The following is a 27,300-nucleotide window of genomic DNA, read 5'->3' as shown; positions in this document are numbered from 1 at the left end:
ACATATACATTTTTTTAAATGTTTTTGAAATATTTTGTGACACCGAGTATTGATTATGAATCAGCTTAAGTATCAGTTCACTCAGCGGCTGAGACAGAAATGCTCTTCTATTTTAATCTCAGCTGAACAGTGTACAGTGAACAGAGGGGGGGGGTCAGTAAACAAAGATCCCTCAGCACCACTTGCGAAATGATGGCCCGAGGCAGCTTTTGAGCATGTCTTTTTATTGCCATGTGTAAATAAGACACTTGTGTGTTTACCCACATTTAACATCAGCCCTCCCTGCTTCTGGACTGTAAGGCTGTCATCCACCCACACCCTGTCAAAACTGAATTAACAACCACCCCGTCTCCGCATCCGTGCTCGTGTGCTGTCATCCTTTATTCTGTCTCTTTTGTCTTCCCCTCAGTCTTCAGCGCTTTGTTCTCAGCGCGACGCGGGCAGGACGCGTCTCAGGCTCCACTCTGCGAGCCTCTCCACGCTCCTGATCAGCATGCCGTTAATGGCCATCGTCGGGGGAAACAGGCAGAGCAGTGCGGTACAGACCAGCCCGAACAGCACGCTTCCTTGGTCCCGCCCCCCTCGCCGGCCCCCGCCGCAGGGGTGCGGCTGACCGTGCGGACTGGCAGCGGAGCAAGCTGAGCAGCGTGGCGCGCTCGAGAGCCGTGTGCCCATCTCGGGGATCGCGAGGAGTACGTAACCGTGTGGGGCGCCCCGGCAGGACAGGGCTGCGGCCTCGCTCTTGCCGCATGGTCCCTGCCTGCCGTCGCTGTGCGGCGGTAAACAGTGGCCTGCGCTGGTGAGCATTGTTGGCGATGTTGGCAGCGTGTGCCCGTCCTCTGCCCTGCTGTGGACAGCCACACCAGAGGAGGTGTAGGCAGTGTGTGCAGCGTGAGTCTTTACGCCATGGCGGACGGACGCAGGGACCGCCAGCCCCACTGGTCCTGCATCGGGGGTGTCCGTGTCCTCTTTGCGCTTGTCCGTCTGAGCGCGGGGGCCTCCCTGGCCCCACCCTCCTCTGAGCACCCCCATGGTCAAAGCCAGGACCAGGGAGAGGGCGAAGGTGGCCAGGGGTCGAGACGGACTTCCCAGCGTCTGCAGCGCTACGGTGAGCAGGTCGGGGAGGCAGGAGGAGAGCGAGCCACCGGCCTGCAGGCAGGCTCCCACCAGCCGTCCCTCTGCGCTCCAGTCCCGCTCCCCACTGCAGCCGCAGAAGCTCCAGACCAGCAGGCTGCACAGGAAGCCAGGCAGGTGCATGAGCGAGCCGCTCTGTCCGTGCCCCGCCCCCTCCGCCCCCGTCTCTGAATCGCAGCTCGCCCCCGTGCTGCAATCCTGCGGGCACTCAGAGTTCAGAGGAACGGGGTCACCCGCATGGACACCCCCCTCACCCCACTTCTCACTCTCCAATGGCCACCACAGCCTGCAGGCTGTATCCACGACAATGAGAGGTGCGGTCAGCAGCATCGCTGCCCCATAGGTGTGGTCCAGGAACAGCAGGAGACGGGGGACGATGACATCACTGGACGCCCAGGAATGAGGTTGCCAGGGCTTAGCCAACCACAGAAAAGTGAGGAAGGCTGAACACAACAGAGAGAGAGAGGTTACAACACGCTCAGACGGATGTGGTCACAGAAATACAACAGAGAGAGAGAGAGAGATACTGACTTTCTATAGTTTTTTAGTACACCCACCCAACCACACACAATCAAACATGGTCACATTTCGCCACCCAGCTGAAAGACTGAGAGCGAGTGAGAGAGAGAGAGAGAAACAACAGAGAGAGCGAGACATCATCCCACCTCAGCCCTCACCTGTGACGAGGAGATCGGTGAAGATCAGCAGACAGCTACAACAAAAGCCCACGGGATTGAAGGGGCCTCTGAGAGCAGGAAAACACAAAAGACTGCAGATGATCTTCAACAAGCCCAGAGTCACTGCTGCCTCCAGAACCCCAAAATCCATAACTGAAAAAGAGGGGGAGAGAACGGAATTGAGAAGGACTGAAAGGAAGGTATGAAGACATCACAGGATATTAAACAAACTGCATTTTACTGTCTACTGTCAGTCACGGCCTGCCTGTACTTCCACCAAACAGTCAACTACAGTGGCCTCCAAAAGTATGGTAGCTGTGGAGTGAACTGTGTTATTTTTGCAATATACCCAAGGCATTTGGATTTGAGAGACGATCTGCTCTTATGTCATGATATTTACATGTGTATATGTTTTACCATTCTATAGAAGCTGAAAATGGGGATCACAACACAAAAACAGTTGTTTTTGTAAAATGGTAAAACACAGATGTGGTAAAATAGCATGAAATAAAAGCCGATTGAATGTACTTCGGTCTGAAATTCATCATCTGATCTAAAATCCAAATGCCTTAAGTATACACAATTCACTCTACTGACCCCATACTTTTGGAGGGCACTGTATGGTACTTTTTTTTAATAAATTCTTTTGGCAGTTACCAATAGCCAATACACTCAACATGTCATTCCAGTCCAAAATGCCCTTTCACATATTTATGTCTTTATTTAAAATGTTCTTTTTCTTCTTTGGAGCATAGAGGTGCTTCTATTAAACAATCTTAATATAAATACAGTATGTGTATTTATGCATATCTAAAGGACGGTATATCACAGATAGTATGTCTTTTTGATTAAAGGTAGGTAAAGTCAAAAAAAATTACAGTCCAGCCTAATAACCTGGAATATTTAGAGTTTCAAAAAAATAATGAATGTCCATCCACAGTCATCAGGCATGCATGCACACACACCCTAACATTTTCTGCAGAACTTGAGCCAAAGTTACTGCAACAGTGAATTTTGAGAAATCAGGAAGTACGCCTACAATCTGGTGCAAACTCCTTTGCACACCCTACTGTGCTGTTCCATAGAATGGTACTGTGTCCTTTGAGGAGCTGGACAGAGCATGGCAGCTTATTACATCACATATGCATTTACTCACTTTACATTTACTTTGTGCCATTTAGGCCACAGTGGTTTACCGGCTACAACGGCACTAGACCTAGAAAATCTGTTGAATTGCAAACACATCTGGAACCAGATTCCAGACTCTGACCTATTTTTTTTTTTTAAATGCACAAACGGCTCGAGAACATTACAATATAAATTATATATAAACCATATTCAAGATTAATTTTCGGTAGCAGTCAGTCCCACCTGCGGTTCTCAGCGTGGCTCCTTCCACACAAGCATGCAGTCAGTTTTGTTTAACCATCCCATCTTTTAGTCTGCTGTTGGGCGCAGTGAACGAGCGGCAGCCGCCGTAATAAGGAAGAGGACCACCTTTGCGCGTGTTGAGTAATGCGTGTGGATATGTGTGGTAAGTTCTTTTGTAATATTTTCATGTCATTGGTTGTTTGGTTGGTAGTGGCTTTTTACTGGCAAGTGGCCATCATTTCGCTGAGCATTACCACCACCTACTGAACTGAAGTGGATCGGCATCTAGATCTGATGAAATAATCCTTTCTTTCAAATAGGTGGATACACTATTGAAAACTTAATTTCCAGAATACTGGCTGACAAGTGTAGTGAAACATATTCCCTTCATTCTACCCCTTTGTAATTCTTCATAAAAATCTTTCTCTCTTCCTAAAATAACTGTTTTTTTTTTTTGTTTTTTTTTTTCAATAATTGTAAAGATGTGTTTAGTCTTTTGTGTCCAAATCTTAATCTGCTGTCCACATCTGGATTTAAAATACCTCATACTTATTAGTACTGAATTTGTATCAGAGCAAATGATCACTCTTAAAGGTTGCACTTCTACCCACTGCAATACCAGGAGGATAGCATAATCCCAGGAGGATAGCAGATCTTCAATGATCTGATTCTTTACATGATTATTTTATATACACATTTAAGGCTGATACACTAAAGGCATATACCATATTCATCCTGTTACAGGGTTTTTAGGTCCAGTTGTACAGTATATATTCGAAAATATGGACTATATGTAAAATAGTTTATACAGTTTCAACCCAATTCTCCTCTCGAACACATTTAATGCAGTATGCTAAAAATCTACTGATGGCTGAGGTAAAATCCATTTAATTTAATTTACAAAACTTTATAATAATGTTTAGGTTGCATTATTCATGAACAGAGAGTACGTGGTGTGTATTGCTCAGGAATGTTCTCAGGTGAGGCTAATTGTGGGCCTATTTAAGGTCAGCTGTGCTAACTAATGGGCTCATCTTGTAGTAGGATTGGGCAGTGTGTAATCCAAGTGGTTTCTCACTTTGCCTAAATTTCTAAATAAATAAAAAAAGAAATCTAACCGCAAATTCAATTAAGTGTTTGGTGATGGTGGCGGAATGAGAAACTTTTTTAGCAACCCCCCGCCTGCCCCCAAATGTTTCAATTTTTCCAAAGATCCTATAAAATCCTCTTGGTCAAACACTCACAGTTGCTTCTTTTTCTGTAGAATTCCTGACTGGCTCTTACTGGAATTGTGTGTGACCTCAGCATCTTGCACCTGAAAGTGTACTCTGCATTCTGTGTAATCACTGCCTTCCTTTTATTGCACTGATGCCCTGTTGACAGTTCTGACATTTTAAATTATCCTACATTTCCTAAACCCGGAAGTTCACTGAAACCTGTTTAATATACTGCACACAAGGTTTTGCTTAGCACAGTGGGGAAAAACACTCTTGGCCTTTTTACATTTCAGATTAAGAAAGTACATAGGCACACTCAGAAGTATTTGTAATTGTTGAATTGACATAACAATGTAGCTGCGGTATACTGATTGTACATGACACCAGATATATTACCATTTTCATGCAATTGTTAATCTGCTCCATAATTTAATAATAATGTAACTATGTTTTTATTCCACAAATATTGACAAAGAGGATATTATGATTATCTGACTATAACATTACTGTACCTTAAAGTTGTTGTAGACATTAATGTTGTTAAATGGGACTTGTGGGGTTTTAAAACATTCACATTTATCTGAGGAAGTAAGTACTCTCTTGGGGGGGAGAAGTATCTGGACTACCTGGGGAAGTAAAAATAATCTTTGAATAATGCAAAAATAAAAAATAAAATAAATTAAAAAAAGACCAACAGTTTACAGCTACATCCACAAACCTTTTTAGGCTGTCAAATGGCATCAACATAATTACAGGATGTGGTTTTTTGGCACATGCAAAAGAAAAAGTACCCATAGCTCACCAAGTCTGCACTGAATCTACAAAATATATTATGATTTCAAATAAATCATAAGAACAATATACAAAACATCAACACGAGTAATAATACTATCACCATCCAATATCATATATGATAGCATATACAAATTATGAATAATTGTCGAGAGAGAGAGAGAGAGAGAGACCTCTGTCAGCACTTTATTTCTTTGGCTTATTCATTGCGCGTCATGTACAGAACCAGTAAAACCGCACTCGTGAACGAAAAAATTAAGAACAGCAGTGAAATAGACAAGCGAATCTAAGGCAAACTGAACCTTACCTGTCCACACGGGAACCTGCAGCTCTTCTGAATGAGTCAACACTTTTCACTCTTATTTTCACCCTGCTCTCGTGGTGTTTCCTTTCATCTTTTCGGGCGTGTCCCGACCCCTCGCCCCTCACTCCTCACCTGTGTATGTGAACGCTAATTTGCATATGTCCGGGGCTGTTTCAATCGTGGACCAACTCGTTTGGCAACGTACCGCTCTAGACGGGAGACGTTGACACACCTGCGATTATCCACAAACGTAGGCCTACTTCTTTGTTGAGAATAGGCAGAAAGTGACAAGTGCGGGTAGATTTGTATTGACAGTTAATGATCTTATTATATAACAGTACGTACCTAAACACCAATCCAGATAGTTTTTAACAGTGACAAATATCAAATGCGGTGGCTTTTGAACTTTTTTTTTTCATTTTCATAATGACATGTCAACAGGAATTTTCTAACAAATTGGCTAGGCCTAGGCCTACTGCCATCTGCTGTTTAAAACTGTAGCCTATCTACACATCTGTACTAACAAAAGATAGTGAATTTTTGAAATCGTTTAATTCACTCTTGTTACTTGTGCCATATCTCAGTAGCCTAGGTTAAATCAATATGATATAGTAGAGCGGTGATTTATTGGTGACCGTACACGATTTAACAAGACTTCCGACGATTTAAGTTAAACTGACGAAATAAAAGATTTTGATGACCAACCACATATAAAACCTTCTCTAAAAAAAAATGCTTATTTCATGAGGGGAATGGCCAACATTTCAGATTCTCGACTAGCTGACTGGGGCATTTAAAAAAGAAAGATTCGCCTGTTTGAGATTTCATTACAAAGTAATAGCCTAAACTACTATTTATTTCACACGCACACACGCGATACATCTGAGATAGGCTACTAAATAGCGATTCACAGTAATTTTGCACACATAGGCTAATTTTACTTTTTCCAAAAGAGACGGAACTGTTTTAAAATTGTTTGCTACATCGAATCAAAGAAAACAAAATTGTGAAAACAAATCGCCATGATTTGTAGCATTGTCTACTCAAGATGGTAAATATATAGTCTGTGACATAGCCTATATCCCCGGTTGAAGCACAATCCGAACAGGCATAAAATAGCATATAGTTTCTCGTCACAGTAGCCTACGTGCCGTAGCCCACTGGCTATTGGTTGGAATCAGTGTGTGATGTTGATACGCTTAACATATGCACGCGAACACAAATAGGAAAGGTTAGAGACTTTCTTTTTCTAATAAAATTTAAAACGGCATTCTTTCACTTGTTTGGAATATGTAATCTTTTTCAGGCGAACCACGGTAAATAAAGACGGTAATGAAATCATATGTCTGCCTGCAGAACCCAGAAGTGAACAGTAGGCGACCCGGAAGGTCTGAACTCAAGCAGAAGGCAGGCAGAAAGAACATCAACCTTTTTAATATATTTTTGCGAGAAAAATCTGCAATCGGGGCACCAGGTCTGTATGCAATTCGTCATTTATTTTTTAAAGCAACTTCTGCTAGATTCGCGGCACTTTGTTTGATTTAAATGAGTTGTTTCGGTCATTTGAGTCCCTAAAAAGTTGCAAATCAGAGAAATCACTAAAGCAAGCGCATGTTTGTAAAAGGAAACCAATGTATGCTATTGTGAAATATTTTACAATGTGTGGTACGTATAATGAAAGAAGAAAATGCTCGACGGTGGCTTATTTGATAGTGAATTTAGCGAAAATCCAGCGTCTTACCAAATGCAGCGCAATTCTGCAAGGCATGATTGTTGTAGGAAGTGTCTAGTTTTTTTTTTTTTTTTTTTTTTTTTTTTTGAGCCGGGCTATTCAAACCTGCAATTCTTCGTAAACAATCATTCGAGCACTTAATGCAAATACACTGGTGGCATTTACAATCACCTCTATTTATCTTTTGGTTTAAAAAAAACGAAATGTGACTAAATTTGGGGTCTGCAGAATATGGCGTCCTGTCCTTATAAAAATAAAGAGAGGCTGCCATTTTTGTTTTTCTTTTGTCTGAAAATTTTAATAAAACTGTCTGAGAATGTGGGAGAGGCGCTGGAGAGAGGCACCGAGGGGGATTAGAGTTTCGCCGACAACGAACGAATTGCTTTTGGTGTGTAAGAATTTTACACGTTAACAAGTAAACTATAAATGTGAAACAAACGTATGAACCCGGCAGCAAGCCCGGTAGAATATAATCAAAAGTTGGGCAACTTTTGTTTAAGTTTTAAAGTGTGAGATTTTGCATAGAAAAATCAATTTGAATGTATAATGAAATAATCACCTTATTTTTATAAGGTATATTGCTGACGTTATTTTGTGAACATAAGCAGAGATCATATGCGCTGTAATTTTGCTCAGAGCGTACAAGGAAATATGCGCTCGCGCATTCAGCTCTTCAAATTTAGGCTATGTCCCGTTCCTTTTTTTTGAACGTATGTGGTATACATACAATCCGTGTATGCTGTTATAGAATGGAATTACGACCCCATTTTGTTACTGTACGTTTCTTTAGCTACTGAATAGGCTACAATGAATTGCGCGTGCGTTTCCTGCAGACTAGACTTGCCTGGAAGAAAAGGTAGAATGGCTCAGAATGCAATGCATTACTCTGAAGGTAAAACGGCACGGCAATCGGGACATGTTGCTCCTTGCTTGGTAATCCGGTTGTAGGTGGAAATATATTTAAATTCGGGCTCATGGAAGTGGATACAGAACCTTCTGGGAAAAGTTAATCAGTTTAGAAGTTTGTCAATATATCTATGTTTGTTGTTAAATGCAGCCATGTTTGGGAAAATGTCACTGGTAAAGAATATTTGCATATGGGCTGCGCTGAACAAATAAATGGGAAAACTGAGGACGTGCACCAAAATGGTTATGGGAATTGTCCAACAAATTTAGCCTATAGCACGATCAGCTCAAATATAACTTCACATTTTTGATCACTGTTTTCCTTATTCGTGAAACTGGATGCTCTGTTCTTTACATTTTGGCCGATAAAGATGGTTTACATTCTGCTTATTTTAACGAAATAATATTTTGTTTAATCGTGAAACAGGCCTCCTTCGTATTGTTATTTTAGTTTTTCCCCAATAGAGTGTAGTAGAGTGTCTGGTTACTGTGGAACCGATTCTGATCTAAAGATAACAAGGCCCATTGTTTTACATTTTGTTCTTTGTGTGGGTGCTTCTGACGTTTCGTTTTTTAATGCCAATGCTTCACCAGTGTTGTTTTCTTCATGCGCAGGTGATTTGTTTCAAAAAGTAGGGCCTCCTCTGTTTTTTTTTAATTTATTTTTTTAAGCAAAGGTAAAACAACTTATTCCAGCTGAATTGTGTCACTGACGATTACTCGTTATTTTCTTGTGTTTTTGTGGAGAAATGTATCTCTTGTATCAGTCTGGTTGCCTTTGCAAGAAGGCCCACGGCAGCTGTTATTGGTCATGGTCTTTGGTCTGTAAGTTGAAATATATGCATTTCACTTCACACAAAAAACACAAACTACCTTTCTTGGCATATGAAACTAAATATATGAAAAAGATACATCACGGTCTTAACACAGACATAGGAACATTATGTCCAGCCTCTGGGGGGGACTCAGTGTCCTCTCTTGTCCAAACTGGAGGGCTTTGTTTTCCTTTGTTTTCCCTTTTGATTTCTTTTGGTTTTTTTTTTATTTTTTTTTTTAAGATGACAACCTGCCTTTTCACTTTTTGAAGCCTTGTGTGTTTTTTTTTTTTTTTTGGCTGGACCGCAACAGTGGGACCCAGCCCTATAAACACGAATGTCTGTGAATGAGTGACTGAGTGATGAAGTTACACCATTGGTTGGCCGAGTTATGAAGTTACACCATACTAGGTTTTGACCTGGTCTTGTTTTTCTTTTTCTTCTCACAAGTAATTGGCAAAGCAAACAAGTTTGGTTTCATACCCTTGCCTTTGATCATGGATGCTTTAATCGTTGGTGTGCTGCTTCTGAAAGACATCAGGGAAAATAAATATTGGCTAATTGTTTTTTGAGGCGGTGCTGAGTGGTTGGAGGGGTAGGTTTGATTGGACGGTTTTGGTTGATGATGTTGGGTAATGTTACAAACTGCTCCGTGCTCCGCCTTTCAAAATCTGCTCAAGGATCAGCACTAGAGCATGAACAACATGCCTCCTGACACTTGCTTAATCGCTGCTGTAACAAGTGTGTAGTATACTGTACATTCCTCTAAGAAAGAGGATGGGTGGGACACGTGTTGACTGCACTGCAATGCGTCTCCTGCCCTGAAGCGTTCAACCACAGCCCCGAAGCAATCTAACACTTTTAAACGATCCATTTTCAATATTGGGGTGGGGGGGGTGGGGGTGGGGGGGGGGGATGTGCTTTGCATAAACCAAGCAGGTCTTGATGTGGTTTTTACTGGTGATTAAAACAGAGGCAGGAACGCTGATGTGTTCCGAAAAGACCTCTTTGTTCTTCTTTAGGGTGACATTACTGATCTAGATTTTTGTGCCAAAATGAGTGTACAGGGCACTCTGCGTTTTTGACATGATTGTACATTGTGTTCCATATACCACAGTTCTTTCTTTAGATAACAGGGTAGCTGCAATGTAGCTGTAAGTGTTTAGAGAAGCGGTACTGGAGTTAATGCAGATGAGCTAAGATTTCAGTGTCATACTTGGAGGGGTCATATTCTGCTTTTGGGGGTAATAATGGCCACCTTTCTCTCTTTAAAAAAAAAATTGTTTCTTTCAGAATGCTTCCGTGTTTGGAAAAAGGTGACTGCAGTCAAGTCAAGATTTGTATTTGTCAGACATTTTGACTAGTGCAGGGATATTGCACTTTTTTAATGTGCAGTCTGGTGTTATTTTCGTTCCCCAGGAGCCTCTGGTGTTAGTCTGGATATTTCACACAGCCCTCCTGTGGAAATGTCTTCCTGAGTGGGAGTCCACGTCTATCTGTGGCCAGAATCTTCACACGCGCACACATACACACACACACACACACACTCTCCTCCATTCTAATCTCTCCCTGTTCCCTTCATCCGTTGCCTGTCTTTGGGTCAGCTGCTGTGGTCAGCCCGTTTAAACTGGACTGCTTTGTTTTGTTTGGTGAATTGTGTTTTGAGCGATACCAGGGAGCTCCACAGTTCTGACGGGATTACAGTGTGAAATATTTTGGGTTGACAGACACGTGATCCCACTGTTCAGTTGTAGCAAAAGATACGGGCTGGCACTTAACTTAACCTGTGTCTCCCAGGTAAGGTGGCCCGTAAGCCTGTGTTTGAAACACCACTCTGACCATCTATCAGTGACCTTCAACTTCTTTGACTCGTTAGGGAACAAACTAAAGCAGATTCTTGGCAACAGTATTTTTGAACAATCTTATCTATGCAGAAAAATTAATGAATAGCTTTTTAATTAAAAAATAAAGGTTTTTAATGCAAGAATTCCCTCTGTGTGTGAAGAATGGAGTGGTGAGGTTTGAAAAACTTGGAAACCAGTCTTACTGCGAGTTAAGAAAAGAAAACAACAATCTCTCGGTCATTTCCGTCTCCAGTGAGACATGGTGACTCACAGCACCTTCTGTGAAAAGGTTCTGCTGTATCAAGCAGAGGGAAACTTTAAAGCCACGTTTTTCTCGTGGTTTTGCGCTCTGCTTGCCTCAGAAACGTTTAGCGTGTCGTATGCGGTCAGAAGATGTATGCTTGAGCGGTTGGGGATGTCCCTGTTTCTGTGATGAAGGGGCAAAAAAAAAAAAAAAAAAAATGTGAGGGCGATTTGTTTTGCGGTGGGGAAAAATGTTTTGTTTGAATGTGTGATGCTGCGCTTACTAGGGCTGTCAAAAATATTCTAAGTTCGAAAACTATTTGAAATTCTTTTTTTTAAGTTCGAACCTAAATTTGAGAATTCAAATATTAGTTTTGGATCCCGCGTTTTGTAATTAACATGAATATACAGGCTTTAATTTCATGCGGCGAATCATGTTCATGCACGCAAAGTTCATTTCCTGTGCTAACGTTACTTCCTCTGTCAACAAAAAACGTTCTGCCCTGGATCCAGAGCAAGTGGATCGTCTGGTTTTCCTTGCCAATAACCGTGATACTTTCAGCTCCATGGACACCTAACGTTACTGGTCAGCTAGCCTCGCGATCCAGTCTCTTTTTTCACTTCGTTCAACAGATCATGTCAGCTAACAGTTTAGCTAATAATTCCCATGTAGCTATGTTCCTTTCTGTTCGAATTTGATCAAATTGATGATGAAGAATTAACAAACCAACTAGTAAGTATTTTTTTAGTACGGGATACGTTGAATTTCCTATACATCATTTCCTATTATTGATTAAAATGCGTTGGCATTATCCGGAAGTGCTTATCTTGGCATTGCTATAAACTCAGGGCTCATTTAAGACTGCGTGCATACGCGAGTGAAACTGACTGGAGCACAACCGTTCACGGTCAATCGAGTCATGTGAATTTAATCACTACTTTGAGGGATTTTCGCGTCCACAAAGTTTACTAATACGTTTATAATGAGGCCCAGATGTAGTACTAGTGAAAGTTCACCGATGTCTTATTCTACTGCCGCTTGTGAAAATACTGGCAGCCATTGAGGCGTCACGTGATATTGCGACACTAAGCATTATTTGTGATTACAATGAATTCGACTTAATTAAGATATATCGAACTCAATTTCATGGCACTTTTGACAGCCTTAGCGCTTACTGTAACATACAAGCTTCTTATTGAACTGTATTCAGCGTGCCTTGGTGAACTTGGTGAAATATGGCCAGCTGCTTAAGAATGAACTCCAGGTAGAAATGTGATTGACACTTATTGTTCCCTCATACATGTCCTGTGTTCGTATTTGTTGTGTAACAATGATTTCCCCCTGTGTACAGGGGTCATAACATGGAAAGAGGTCCACCCTTGAAATTGGATGAATGTGCAATACAACTGAAAACTGGAAATAGTCATTTTAATTAATTTACTGAATTGCCTCCACCCATACTATGGGTCATGTTTCTTAAAGAGGCACCGCTCCAAAGAGTGTTGTGGTTCTGTGCATCAGTATATAGCATTTCTCATTGGAATATTTCTGAAATGTTTTTGTTTTTTTAGGCTGCTTGAAGCAGTTGAAATTGAATTGTTTTATTGTCATTGAATGCCTCTTACTTTGCTCTCATGAAATGAGGCCTGTCTGCTAAACTACAGTAAAGAGGTCCCAGTCTGTGCTTTGCTTTTCCTTTACCGTGCAATGGAATCTGGGATCCCCGCGCCAAGAAAAACAGAGCTTTTAACAAAGTTAAAGTTTTGAGGGGTGGGGGGTAGGGGGGGGCGGGGGGATGGAATTAGCCAATGCGCTGCAGCAGCAGGATGAAGAAAGCCCTCAATCCGAGAGAGAGCTAAGCCGACAACATTTCAGCTTGCGGCTACACCCGCGCACCCCCTCCATGACTGAGTACTGTATAATCCTTGTTTGTTTTGTCTCAGGAGGATGGCCGAGCCTCGGTTTAATAACCCCTATTTCTGGCCACCACCTCCATCCATGCCTGGCCAGGTAAGAACGTCCACCATCGCTCAGGTTTTTATCCGTCTGACAAATGAAAGCTTGACAGTCATCGCGGCTGCAGCGCTTCTTGTGTCCCAGGGAGAGGAGGGGAGGGGAGGAGGGTGGGTTGGGGTTGGTCGCAGCTCTCTGTTTTTGGGCTCGCTGTCGCACTCATCTGGATGCTGCACCGCACCCAAACTGCCTTCTCAGTCCTGCATTTGACTCGCATGTTTGGGGTCAGAATCATCTCCTCCTTTGCACTGAGGGCTGTCTTGGTCCCTCAGGAACCGATTCCTGGCATCAATTTACTATCCGGTTAATCACATTTTAAATTATGTACACATGCGCACACACAATCACATACTGTATAATTATGGAGGGTGAAATGGGTGTAGTAGTTTTTATTTTGATAATTTATACAGGTGAATCATGGAAAGGATTTCCAAATCAGCTTTAATATAGAAAGTAATCTCCTGTTGCTTTTGGTCCTATTCACTGTGTAAATTAATTCAAGGTGCCATATTAACACAATTTGCCTTCAACATTTCCATGTTCCTTAAACAGGTGAAACTCCAAACACCTGAAGCCTGTTACCCATCAGGTCTCTTGTAATTTTTTTCCCCCCACTTTCCACGCTCCAGAATGTGGAAACCAATTTATTTTCAATTCACGCTCCAGAATGTGCCAGGTCACAGCTTTTTGGGAAACCCTTATGTATTGTGAAGGGGCAGGTGGTGATTTAGTGTGTTAATATTGGGGGGGGTCCCCAGGTCCTGGACACTGCCTGAATCCTAAATTATGGTCACATGTCCACTTTTCACCTCTGTGACGGTGTGGCACGGCGCCCTCTGCTGTATCCTGAAGGGAGTGCCATGCATGTGCCATGCCTCTTCTGTGGCAGCAGCTCCTGCAGTAACTGTGGGACCGAATACAGACAAGAGGAGGAAGTTAAACTAGGTCAGGACACTCAGGCTGGTGATGCCCTTACTACAAAGACCTTTGAAGCTTGACTTAGTTAATTGGAGCATGCCATGCTACCAACTCATTTACCCGAACATTTGATTATAATTAAGGAAATTGCCGCTACACGTGTGATACACACTAAATTTTGCTTTTAGAAAGGCATAGCGTACTGTCTGTGGGAATCAGCAATGGGACAAAGACATTTTTTTTGTAAAGTAGACTTTGTTGTGAGAAGCAGTGAGAACCAGGTAGCGAAGCGTACGATAGATGCAGTGGTTGTGGTTTCTTTATAAGATGAAAGCTGCATAGCAATTTGAATAGGGGAAAATCATTATCTGTTATCTGAATTTTTTTGGTTTTTTTTTGTGGTCATTCTTGGAACTCGCGTGTGATTTTTGGCCTGCTTTTGATTGACACTGGAGCGGAGTTTGGGCCCATACTGCTGACACATCAGCGTTTTGAGACTTGACTGTCATAAGCTGACTGACTAGGACTTTAAAGACAGCGGGTCACAGTTTTAAAGTTTTTTTTTGTTTGAAAGAGTGGCTATGGCTCCTTGACTTACTGCTGCTTGACTTTCTCCTCCAGTGTGTCGGACGCCAACACACAAGCCGCTTGTTTCCGGGAGAGCTTTGCTTCTCCAGCATGCGTTTTCTCTGCTGTTGGTGGCCTGTGGTGTGGAAAATAGTTGCCTCCTCAGAACTCTGTGTGCCTGAGCTGCACTTCTCTGGGGGGAGTGGGGTAAGTGGGGGTTGGATCAACAGTAAATTCTGAATCACTTTTGGCAATTCCAAACTTGGGGTAGAGGAAAACCAACTTTCTCTCACACACACACACACACACACACGTATGCAGCAAAGTATTTGAAACCTAAGTTTTGTTTCAGAATCTTTGTTCAAATCTAACTTGAAGCCAGCGGCAACTCCTCTTAACAATAGGCCTACCTGACAATATAGCAGTAAATATGATCGAAATTCTTTCGACGGCTTTAGTTGTTCTCTGTATTCTGCAAGCCTTTTCAGAATCAGTTCAACAGGTGAAATGCTTAAATGGCGATTTCAGAAAGAGTTTCAGTCTTACTACAGTACTTCTAGCTGGTGTAATGTTTGTTCTGGCCACTAGAGGGAGGCAAGAACGCACATATTCGAAAGAACACTGAATACCGAGTGCTTGGAATATATTATGACGTACTATGACGGGTAATGATTTAATCATTCAGGGGTTTTTACCCACTCTAACTGTAGAATAAAACATAAAATGGTACCTTCTACATGTCAACTTTCATGCCTTTATTAAAAGACTACTTGAAGGGAGCATATAGGCTATGGCTTATTTTTCATTATGGAGATATGGCTGTGTCACAAGTCTCCACCACTCTTTACAAGTCACCTCCTGTGACGGCAAAGCTTTCTTACAACAAGCAGTAGAGCAGCGCAGTAGAGGCCCTGGGATGAATCACTGTGAGACTGTGACATCTTTTTTTGTGTGTGTTTTGGAGCAGAGAATTGTTCTCCTCCGCCGTCTGCAAAGGGTCACAGTACAGCACCGTGAGGGAATAAACACGCCAGAGGGATGCCGCTGAGTAGGTCTGAGCCAGCAGACTGTAGCAAGGAATGTGTGGATGGTCATTATTCATAGACTCGGTACACTGACTTAAAGCATGGGAAAATGTAACGCATAAGTTTATATGGCAGAGCCAAGTGTGGGGAGCCTGTAATTATGTGTGCCAGTTTCTTTTGATATGAGATTCAGGGGAACTGTCTATTCATACTTATGAAGTATATATATATATATTAATAATGTTCATACTTCACAGTCTCAGAGACCTTATTTCAAACACTGAATACACTAAATCAACAGTTTCCTTCTTTTGCATGTTTTGGTTCATCTGGCCCACAGAATCATTTTTTCCCCTTTAGTTTTAAAAATAGATTTGGCATAGCTGCCTTCCCCACAGGGAGTACTGCTCCAAGGAGGGCATTCAGCAGCTAGGCATGTTACTCAAGATAAGGGTGTGTGGAGAGGGGCATTTAGAGGCTTGCTGTGAGCAGTGTGTTTAGTCATGCAAGCAGATTTTGGTAAATGTGAGTTTACAAATGTCGTTGCCAAGACAGCGTGTACCGTTTCATCCATTATATGTCGTGAAGCTTATTTTAATATTTCTAAAGATTATTATTAATTTATTTTTATTTATTTTATTTTTTGAATTGATTTTGGCAAACAAAATTTTGCTTACTCTCTAGGCATTTTATTAATTTATTTTGTTGCAATATTGAATCATGTCCAAGTGCACAGCTTCCATTATGATGTTATTCAGCAAATTATCCCAAACCACAGAAAAGGCAATGAACCCTCCAAGGGCGCTTGTTAAAAAAAGAAGGAAAACTGGCCATGTCGGTGTGTGGCAGGGTAACATGGGAATTGGGGGAAACTTTCCTTTCTGCAGTATTTTGTACAGGAGTACGCATGACAAGGGTAATGGCACACATACCTTCAGATACTTCTGCCTTTAAGCAATAATCGCATGAGGAGTCTTTATTTTACCCAGGTCTGCCTGAAAACATTGAACTGCAAATGTATTACTTCTTGTGCACGTTCCATCAATCCTGGTCTCAGTTTGGGAATATCGTACAGTCACAGTTGTTCGCTGGGTCTTTGAAAAGCAGTAGAGTTTGTGCTTTCTGACCCGGTCTTAACAGACTTGACCCCGCTGGAGTCGCCTCATTAAATTGGACACTGTTCTGGACTCTTGCAGCTGGATAACCTGGTGCTGATTAACAAGATCAAAGAGCAGCTGATGGCGGAGAAGATTCGGCCCCCGCACCTGCCCCCCACCACGGTGCACTCCCAGCAGCCCCTGCTGATGAGCCCGTCGCCCTCGGAGAGTGGGCAGCAGGTGATGTCCATCCCCAAACTGCAGCAGGTGTCTGGACTCCATTCACACAGCCCGTCCCAGCCCGACATCGCCCTGCACGCCCGGCCCGCGTCCAGCATGGTGGCAGGTAGCGTACCGCTCCAATATCGGAGAGAGACACCTGCACACACACACATACGCACGCACGTACACACACACACTCACAAACGCAGACGCGCGCACGTGCACGCTTGCATTCACACACAAACGCGCACACACGCATACATTCACATGCACTCTCACACACAGACACACACAGGGACTAGTGATGCACCAGAAAAATCAGATAAACTTCATCCATGGCTTAGGTTTTAAATGAGAATTTCACAGAATTGATTCAAACAATTTTCTCTGGTGGATGCTTGTGTTTTTGCAGTTGTGTTTTTTGCATGGTTGATACCTCTCCCTTTGGTGGTGAGATACTTGCATTTCTGATTGTTAGTTCCCATCAGTGCAGTTTTTGTCTGTGGATGGGAGCTTTGGGTGCTGTCTGTGTCTGTAAACTCATAGGCCCCTAAGCTGGAAACATTTTCTCCCTTCTCCACAACTTCCAGTTTTGTCCATTTCCTTTGCTGGCTGGTATTTGCTGTGAATGTCAGTTTTCTTTCTGCGCATCCCTGATAGGCCACATTCTTGGTGACGTCAACATGAATCTGGATGACAAGTCGGCGGTAAAGGCTAAGGGGTTGTGGGAGGACTGGCGTCTGCGTCAAATAATCGACCACCCTTCTAGATCAAACCACCTTTCCGGTAAATATCCTCCGTTCTTTGCCATGGCACTTGATTTTTATGAAAAGCCTGAGTGCCATTTCCTGCTATAATAATGAAAACACACATTTTTGTGACAGATTTGTACCAAAGATAAGCCAGGAGGGAACTGAGGAAAGGGAAACATTTTAATTAATAGCATGCTTTATTCAGAAGTGCAGTAATTTCAATAGAATTTTACATGCTGTAAATAATGGAATTAAGAGCTGTAGTACCACAACGTTCTTTACCTGTATCAGAACAGCTGTAGGGGGAGTCACTTGAAAGGCCCAAAGTTTATTCTGCAGATTTAAACATGAAATGGAGTTACTCCAGCTCTTAATCGATAGGCTGTCTTCTAGCTTTAGCGCCAATCACATTCCTCTGAACTGTGTTAAAACTTGGCCTTTGGAGTTATAGAAGACGTTTGTGTGGGAACCCTGTTGCCCGCCCTGCCTGTGCCCCGCAGGTCTGGCCCTGTCGTCCCGCTCGATGAACCCCGGCGCCTCGGACGCCATCACCCCCACCACGCCCACCTCCGGCAGCCAAAACCGGCTGGGTGGCGCCCCATCTCCAAACATCGTCTCAGGATTGGCCAGTGCCCCCAGTATGGAGCAAATTAGGAGCGGGGGTCTGTCGGGGCTTTTGGGGCCACCTCCAAAGATGGAACGGGGGCGTAAGAAAATCAAGGCGGAGAACACGTCTGGCCCCCTGCTGGTGGTTCCCTACCCTATCCTGGCCTCTGGCCATGACCAGTCCGGAATCACCATCACAGCCAAAGAGGGAAAAACCTACAGGTCAGTCACGGCTACAGAGAACAACGGGCTCGTTTCACTACTTATGATTTTATTTGAAGTAATATTAGTCTTCTCATAATTGCTCATTACATTTTGTATAATGAAGTTATGCTTAGTGTGTGTGCGTACGTTTTGTGCAAGTGTAAATCATATATTGGTGAGTTGTGTAGCCCTGTTTCCAATTCCGGTGTAAATCGTGTTTGCGGATTGTGTGGGTGTGTGTGCGCTTTATAGGTGTAAAGAGAGTATATATTGGACATGTGTGAAGTGTGTTTACATTGTACAGTGGTAAAGAGTATGTGTGCGTGTGTGTGTATTGTATAGGTGTAAAGGGAGTATATATTGCACGTGTGAAGTGTTTTTCTATTGAACAGGTGTAAAGTGTGTGTGTGTATTGTACAGGTGTAAGTTGAGTGAATGTGTTTTGTATAAGTGCAAGGTGTGTATGTATTGTACATGTGTCAAGGGTCCAAGGTATCAAATGTGCCTCAAACCACTGTGCTGCTGCCAGATATACAGTAGATACTACAAGCATTGTTTCTCCTGATTCATTTTCCTTTTGAACTCAATGGAAAAAATATTCAGGAGAAACCATGCTTGTCCTTCTCTTCCTGCTCTCAACAAAGGCGGACGCTTTTTCCTCTGCTCCCTCCCTACCCTTATCTGCCCCTGCTTGCTGCTCTCTTGTCTTGTGCTCTGTCTGTCTGAACTATCCGGAGCCTCTCTCTGCATTTCTCTCCGAAAACTAAAAGCATGGATCTGATCAACTGGTCTCTCAACGCAATTGATAGTATTTTCTCGACAAGAAGAACGGGTCAGGGAGAGCCCTCTTGCCCTGACGGAACGTTTGCAGCCGGATACACGATGGACTCCTGGAAGGAGTGGAGGGTCGTGTGCCTGTCGATCCTTTCCGTTGAGGATGTTGAAGACGTTTACTTGATTGGGAGGATGTTGAAGACGTTTACTTGATTGGAATTATGATAACAGGCTTTCTGCTGTTTGGAGCTGGCAGCATCCTGATTTATCGCAAAGTGCCAAAGGCGTCGGCAGCACTAATTGGGAAGCTGCCCGCCATTGAGGGAATGGGCAGGGCTGTCAACACTCAGACTCAAGCGATTTGCGAGCTCAATCGCAAACTGGATGCGATTGGATCGCAAATTCGCATGACGGATACCAACTTGGAGAAGTTGTCGGTTCGGCTCACTGAAATGGGCCACTAATTCGGATTATTGGAACAACGCTGAGAGAACCACAGGACTAAAGGTAGACGAAAAATGCAGAAGTCTGCCTGAACCCAAAACAATCCTTATCCTCATTGGCTCCCCCACATCGGCCTTGGAAGGCTGATATCTCTCCACTCTCCTGGATTGTTATGCAGACAGATGCTCGGCCCTGCCCCCACCTCCCTGCTTCTATGGAACTTTGTCTCTGGATCAGGACTCTTCGAGGTCGTCTCCACGGCAACGGCCGTGTCCTCGTCATCAGTATCAGACGGCAGAGACAATGTTGAGACTGTGGTGGAGATGAAGTCCATGGACTTACACACACACGCACATGAAGATAACACACACACCACCTCCTACTCAACGCCTTCTTGGCTCCCACCCCCCCTCCCTCCCCCGTTGCAATGCAGTCTGCTGAGGGTTGATGCGATGCGCCTGAGCGGCTGCGCGCTCCCCCCAGTGTCTGTGCTGCGACACTTCCCCTCCCCGACACCCTACCCCCTACCACATGTGCAAGTCTTCGAGTTTTGTTGTAATGTTTGTAATGTTTGTAATGTTTTCATGATGTTGCTATGTGCTGAGGTTTTTCTTCGTTTCAATGAAACGAGTGCCCTCTCGTTTCATTGAAAGGACTGTTTTTTTCCTCCTCCTTCCTCCTGTTCTCATCTGGCGCCGCAGATGGCTGCCTCGGTGTGTTGACCAAAACAAATTCCTCGTATGTGTAAACGTACTTGGCATTAAAATACGATTCTGATTCTGATTCTGATTCTACTGCATATCTGGCAGCAGCACGGTGGTTTGAGGCTCATTTGATACCTTGGACCCTTAAAGACTTAAAGCCATTTAGCCAACAAATGTGTTCCATACTATATCAGCATAATTTACAGCTGAATCTAGTCCCACCCCCCAATTCCCATAGAGATCCAATGCAGAGAGTTTTTGTATAGTTTGTAGGACAACCTGAATATAAGATATCCAGACTCTGATGATGTTGATAGGTCACAGACAGCAGGAAGTCATGGCATGCAAATGATATGCAAACAAATACAAAACATCACTCTTATTTTACATTATGTTAATTTGTCGACTGTACAAGTGAATTTGCTCACTGCAGCAAAAGTAAACATTACATTCATTTGGCAGACGCTTTTATCCAAAGCGACGTACAAAAGTGCATTTCATGGTCGTAGACAACTGCTAAACACGGGTTCAGTAAGGTACAATACTTATTTTGTACAGCTATTTCTAGCCGAGAACAGTGAACACTATTCTGGCCTAACATCTGCAAAGCCAACTAGGCAGAAGAATAAGCTACAGTATTAGGACAAATACAAATTACCAAGAGGTGTTGGGATGGGTGTTTTTTTTCCTTTTCTTTTTTTAAATAAAAAAGTGAAATATACAGCGTGGTGGTGGTTAGTCTAGGTATAGTCTGAAGAGATGAGTCTTCAGGCCACGGCGGAAGATGGGTAGTGAGGGGGAGGTTCGGAGAGGGACGAGGAGTTCGTTCCACCACTGGGGAGCTAGGGTGGAGAAGCTCTGTGATCCCTTTGGGCGGGTGGGAGGGGTTACAAGGTGCCCTGCTGCTGCAGAGCGGAGTGGTCGAGCAGGCACATAGAATTGAGTCTGTCCTGCAAGTAGATGGGGGCTGTCCTGTTGGCAGCAGTGTAGGCAAGGGTCAGGACTTTGAACCAGATCCTGGCGGCGACCGGTAGCCAGTGAAGTGATCGCAGCAGAGGAGTGACGTGGGAGAATTTGGGGAGGTTGTAGATGAGTCGGGCAGCGGCATTCTGAATCATCTGTACAAGCTGGTGGTTGCACGATGAGAGGTGATGAGTTGTAATACATCGGAGTCCTCCAGCATTTCAAAGGAGGTCAGTGTGGCTGTGGGTTTGTCCCGGGGGGTTGGGGGGCTCACTGTATGGGCGAAGGAGTTCCGGATTGTAGCCACCTTTCCTTCAAAGGCGGCCAGAAAGTCATCTGCGGAGAGGGAAGAGGGAGGTGGGGGTGGAGGAGGAATGAGGAGGGAAGAGAAGGTGGAGAATAGTTCGCGTGGATTAGAGACACATGCACTGACTGAGCAAATGGTGGCACCGGAGGTCTTTGTTGCTAAGACCATTAAAAGCTTAATATTTTGCCATTTTGGGCTTGGCCCATTTTTTTGCCCTGGAGTGTATATATTGTACAGGTCAAAGATGTGTGTATTGTACAGGTGTAAAGTGTGTGTATGTATGTGTATTGTACAGGTGTAAGGTATGTATGTGTATTGTAACGGTGTATGGTGTGTGTGTGTATTGTGCTGTACAGGTATAAGGTGTGTGTGTGTGTGCTGTACAGGTTTAAGGTATGTATGTGTATTGTACAGGTGTATGTTGTGTGTATTGTGCTGTACAGGTATAAGGTGTGTGTGTGCTGTACAGGTTTAAAGTATGTATGTGTATTGTACAGATGTAAGGTGTATGTATGTTTATTGTACAGGTGTAAGGTGTGTGTGTGTGTGTGTATTGTACAGGTGTAAGGTGTGTGTGTGTGTGTGTGTGTATTGTACAGGTGTAAGATGTGTATATGTATGTGTATTGTACAGGTGTAAGGCATTTGTGTGTATTGTACAGGTGTAAAGTGTGTATGTGTATTGTACAGGTGTAAGGCGTGTGTGTGTATTGTACAGGTGTAAAGTGTGTATGTGTATTGTACAGGTGTAAGGCATGTGTGTGTATTGTACAGGTGTAAAGTGTGTATGTGTATTGTACAGATGTAAGGCATTTGTGTGTATTGTACAGGTGTAAAGTGTGTGTTTGTGTATTGTACAGATGTAAGGCATTTGTGTGTATTGTACAGGTGTAAAGTGTGTGTGTGTATTGTACAGGTGTAAAGTGTGTATATGTATGTGTATTGTACAGGTGTAAGGCATTTGTGTGTATTGTACAGGTGTAAAGTGTGTGTGTGTATTGTACAGGTGTAAGGCGTGTGTGTGTATTGTACAGGTGTAAAGTGTGTATGTGTATTGTACAGATGTAAGGCATTTGTGTGTATTGTACAGGTGTAAAGTATGTGTTTGTGTATTGTACAGGTGTAAGGTGTGCCCGCTGACCTTCTTCACCAAGTCAGAGATGCAGATTCACTCCAAGTCTCACACAGAGGCCAAACCGCACAAGTGCCCCCACTGCTCCAAGTCCTTCGCCAACGCCTCTTATCTAGCTCAGCACCTGCGCATACACCTGGGGGTCAAACCCTACCACTGCTCCTACTGCGAGAAGTCCTTCCGCCAGCTGTCTCACCTGCAGCAGCACACCAGGTTAGTTCACCATGACAAACTGGCCACTCCTCTTTTCAAACCCCTCCCTGTTTCAACCTGCCAGTCATTCAATCATGAAGAGGGGGGAAAAAAACTCATCCCTGTGCACTTACCACATATAATTTGTAAAACGAATTTATTTTCAGTGTAACGTGATTTACAGTCTACTGTAACGCTTGAATTGGAAAAATTGATTTATTTGAGAGGCTCATTTGAGATCATGTTTGTCACAATGCATTCATAAAAACTGTGATGAAAATGTACCGAAATGATTTCTGTTTCCTGCTTTGTTTTTCCCTGCCCTATAATAAATAAAGAATTCACACTGGTGACCGGCCATATAAATGTGCTCACCCTGGATGTGAAAAAGCCTTCACACAGCTCTCCAACCTTCAGGTGGGTGCCAGGGGGACCAGAGGCGGGGGGGAATGGACTGGGGAACCATTTTGATTTTATTAATTTCACTGTCATTATATTACATTACATTACAGGCATTTAGCAGACGCTCTTATCCAGAGCGACTTACACAACTTTTACATAGCATTTACATTGCATCCATTTATACAGCTGGATATATATACTGAAGCAATGCAGGTTAAGTACCTTGCTCAAGAGTGAAACGGCAGTGTCCTACCCAGGAATTGAACCTGTGAACTTTTGGTTACGAGCCCAGTTCCTTACCCACTGTGCTACACTGCCGCCCAGTAGTCCGTAGTCATTCTCTAGCTCAGGTGCTGTGATTGATAATTGATCATTTTTCTATGAACTTCCAATAAAGACCTGTGTGTTTGATGCTTTTGCTGGCATCTTTTCAGGTTACCAGGTGTTCAAGGCCATTTTTACAAAACAGTTTAAAAGCCTTTTTGGATTTGCCTCTTGTCCAATCTAGCGTCCATGGAAAAACATTCTAACGCTACTTTTCTCTTGAATCTGTGTTGAAATGAGAGGGATGCGAGGAAGTGTGTGCATAACCTGAATAGATGTGAACTCTTAAACTCTTTCCCTCCTTTTTTTTAAGTCTCACCAGAGGCAGCACAACAAGGACAAGCCGTATAAGTGTTCGAATTGCTTCCGCGCGTACTCGGACGCCGCCTCGCTGCAAATACACCTCTCTGCGCACGCCATCAAGAACGCTAAAGCCTACTGCTGCAGCATGTGCGGCAGGGCGTACACCTCCGTGAGTACCTGCCCTGGGGGAGGGAGGAGGAGGGAGGTGGGAGGAGGAGGGTGGAGGGAGGCAGGAAGGGAGGAGGAGGAGCAGGGAGGGGGAGTGAAGTATTGGACTCCACACTGGAGTGCATCATGGCAACCAGCAGCAGTTCTTTGGCTGGACACAAATCCCAGAGGCCTGAAAATAGCCTTTTGCTGTACCTAGGTGTTAAAGATGAGGAAAAGGAAATCCAGAAATTAAAGATAAGGAAAAACAGGAAGATAATTCAGATTTTTTTTAAAAGTGGAATCAAACATGGCATACACACCATAAAATGTGGACTTGGTGTATGGATGGTATTACCCCCTTTCCACATCTCTCCTTTTACTTTCACTGGTGTTAAAGCTCACAATTGGTCTGCTGATAACTGAGGCGTTTTGGTATAATTGAGTGCGGGTGTCATTTCAGTTGTGTGTGTGTGCCTTAACAATGGAGGGGGTTTTGCCATTTGAAAGTGCAAAGTGAATTCATTGAGCTGGTAGTTCACTGCCGATTCATTCTCTTTTTGCAGGAGACATACCTTATGAAGCACATGTCCAAACACACGGTGGTGGAGCACCTCGTGAGTCATCGTTCCCCACAGAGAACGGAGTCCCCCACAATCCCCATAAGGATCTCCCTCATTTAAAAATGCACCCTCCCCTATTGCCATAACACCATTAGCTCTCTTTTCCATTTCAGAAGCCCAAATACCAATTGCTGTTTGTTTGTTTGTTTGGTTGGTTTAGTCCCTTGTGCAGGTTTTTAAAAATGTGCCAGATTATATTTGTACTTTATCAAAAAGATTTTTTTTTGTCCCATTTTAGTTTTCGTGAATGAGAGGTTTGGATGGGACAGCCAAAGATTATTTTATAGCACTTTCAGGCCTTGTAGTATTGGCCCAAAAAGGTTTTTGGTCTTTTTTTAAGACTGAAAATATAAAGGCATTGCTTAAGGCAGCTAAGAATTTTGACCATAGGTATTGCATTTGAGGACTCTTGTGTCCCTCCTTCCTTCAGTTATTCAATTGTTTAATTGTTTACATAAGAATACTTTGTTATGCTGAGAATCAAAATCTTTCATGGTCAAAATCTTTAATCACCCCTTAAGATATATTGCCAGTTTGTAAAGTTATTTCACAGCCCAGTACTTATAAGACGAGTCTACATCACAATGTAATTACATATATATATTATATATAATATTATTAGCTAATATTTTTCCTGACATGCTGTTTCTGTGAAGACAATGTAGAGAAGCATTTCTTCAGTAAATGTCCTATAATAGTTTTTGAGAAAAATGACATATAGCTATGGAGGTTTTTCTAGACAGCAGACATACCTTTAGCATCTGTGGATGTTAATACCTTGTCTCTATGAGAGAGCCTGTCGGCATTTTTTTCCCCAAGATGTCAGTCACTTCATCAAATCATCTTTCATTATTTTCTTGTATTATTGGCCTCTGAAAAATAATGTAGTTGTTTTCAGACAAAAGGTAGCATCCAGTTGTGTGCAGGATTTAACTTCATTTAACTTCAATTCATAATTACTCTGGAGCCATTCCAGTAGGTGACAATGGTCCTGTCAAGTATATTAGCGTGACAATACTAATTGTGACATTTACAAGATAAGCTGCAAGAAAACAGGTGCAACATGAAAGATATCGGTCAGTATTTACATTCCAGGTGGTTACCGTTATTTACTCTTGGAATTTTACCGTAAGTACTATTCTTTGTGTAGCTTTGATTTTCCCCACTGTGTGGTGTGTTTCTTGCCTGTCTCGATCTCAAACCCTTTCCTTTTCTCTTCCTGTGACCGCTGAACCATTAGTGTTTTATCCTGTTCAGCAGTAAGAATATGTTGAAAGACATTTAAAATGCGTTAACATTGGAGAACATGAATTGCTCCAAAGAGGCACATAAATCAAATGTAGTTCAGAAGTAATTGAAAAATAATTACATTTATTATACATCTTTGTAGCTTTAATGTCATATAACATTACCCTCCATTTAGGTGTTACATTACATGGTGTTGGTTTGTGTTCTTTTCATCAAAGTATTCTTTTCATCGTACAGAATGTGTGGAATTACAACATTTATTTTTAAATCATTTTAAAAGAAAACTGAATTATCACTTGAAATGATTATTTGAAAAGCAAGTCATTTTGAAACGTAACGCTAATGTGTTTCCCTGGCATTCACTGCTGCAACTTCACGAAAGCCTATTTTCACAAAATTTGCTAAACTTTCCTATGCTTATAAGATGCAATGTGTACAACAAATTTTGTGAAACCTGGAAACAAAAATTGTCAAGTCTAACAATATTAACATTGCTGTGAATGATGAAAATTTGATAAGTAATGTGCTGTTTATTGTCTCCAGGTTTCAGTGTTACATGCATGCATTGTATGGCAGAAGAAATATATAGGGTCAACTATAGGGACAGAACCTCGGCATGTTTACATGTCAAAATAGCTTTTCTAATTAAAAATAAAATAAGCTGTCTGGCTATTTTCTGGACTCAAAATCCTAATGCCAACTACAACATATCCTGCCTCGTCACCTTTGCCGTCTCCCTTTATGGAGTAAATGGTGAACTGTACATCTATGTTACAAATGTACTTTATGCCCTTCTTATATTTTAAGGAATTTTAACAGAGAATTCTTGTTTTGGATTTCTCATTAAATTCTATATAGATGCATTGTTTATGTATTAAAACAAAACCTTGACTATTGAAATCCTTTACTCTGTCTAAATATTAATATTTGATTTGTTATTTTTATACACATTTAAGCCTTAATTATTGTTGTTGTATGGCCACGTTTTATTTTCATTTTCATACTGGTGTTCTGTATCAAGTACTGTATGCATTTTCATTTCTTAGCATGGAATATCCTGTACATAGCCAATATATTACTTAACTGTTAACTCATTTTCTATATTAAATAATTATATAGGTCTAGCTATTAAAATTAATTTTCCTTTGTCTTGTATTGTGGTATCACATAAAGATTCACTCGGCTGCAAACGCAGCCTAATCTTAAGAGAAGGCTGCGTTTGTGTAAACCAAGCGAAAAATAAAATGATAAAAAGCTTTGTATCTTTTTTCTTGTTTAATAAATTCAAACTGATATAA

The 27,300-nt window shown here is 42.5% G+C and overlaps 2 protein-coding genes across 9 annotated transcripts; one reads left to right on the top strand and one right to left on the bottom strand.

Annotated features, from left to right (window-relative positions):
* Positions 1–207: 207 nt before the first annotated feature.
* LOC135233922 (uncharacterized) lies at positions 208–7,367 on the bottom strand. 4 transcript variants are annotated; one of them, XM_064297902.1, is made up of 4 exons: positions 5,499–6,258; positions 4,912–5,025; positions 1,812–1,964; positions 208–1,577 (listed from the first exon to the last, which is right to left on the bottom strand). In XM_064297902.1, the coding sequence occupies exons 3-4, from the start codon at positions 1,960–1,962 to the stop codon at positions 427–429; spliced, it is 1,302 nt and encodes a 433-aa protein (XP_064153972.1). In that variant the 5' UTR covers positions 1,963–1,964; positions 4,912–5,025; positions 5,499–6,258; the 3' UTR covers positions 208–426. The 4 variants fall into 4 exon arrangements, with proteins under 4 accessions (XP_064153972.1, XP_064153970.1, XP_064153971.1 ...); XM_064297900.1 differs by lacking the exons at positions 4,912–5,025; positions 5,499–6,258 and adding an exon at positions 7,237–7,367; XM_064297901.1 differs by lacking the exon at positions 4,912–5,025.
* znf362b (zinc finger protein 362b) lies at positions 6,617–27,300 on the top strand. Of its 5 annotated transcripts, XM_064297905.1 has the most exons (10): positions 6,617–6,726; positions 6,852–6,969; positions 12,980–13,046; positions 16,756–17,002; positions 17,539–17,664; positions 18,131–18,458; positions 22,752–22,976; positions 23,294–23,372; positions 23,995–24,153; positions 24,698–27,300. In XM_064297905.1, exons 3-10 carry the CDS (start codon positions 12,984–12,986, stop codon positions 24,812–24,814), a joined length of 1,344 nt encoding a protein of 447 aa, XP_064153975.1. In that variant the 5' UTR covers positions 6,617–6,726; positions 6,852–6,969; positions 12,980–12,983; the 3' UTR covers positions 24,815–27,300. The 5 variants fall into 5 exon arrangements, with proteins under 5 accessions (XP_064153975.1, XP_064153974.1, XP_064153978.1 ...); XM_064297904.1 differs by lacking the exon at positions 6,617–6,726 and having other exon boundaries at positions 6,829–6,969; XM_064297906.1 differs by lacking the exons at positions 6,617–6,726; positions 6,852–6,969 and adding an exon at positions 7,515–7,615.

This window comes from Anguilla rostrata, chromosome 11, assembly GCF_018555375.3.
Source record: "Anguilla rostrata isolate EN2019 chromosome 11, ASM1855537v3, whole genome shotgun sequence".
NCBI lineage: Eukaryota > Metazoa > Chordata > Actinopteri > Anguilliformes > Anguillidae > Anguilla > Anguilla rostrata.
The sequence above is the reverse complement of the archived record's forward strand: the minus strand, read 5'-3'. Positions and strand labels throughout refer to the sequence as shown.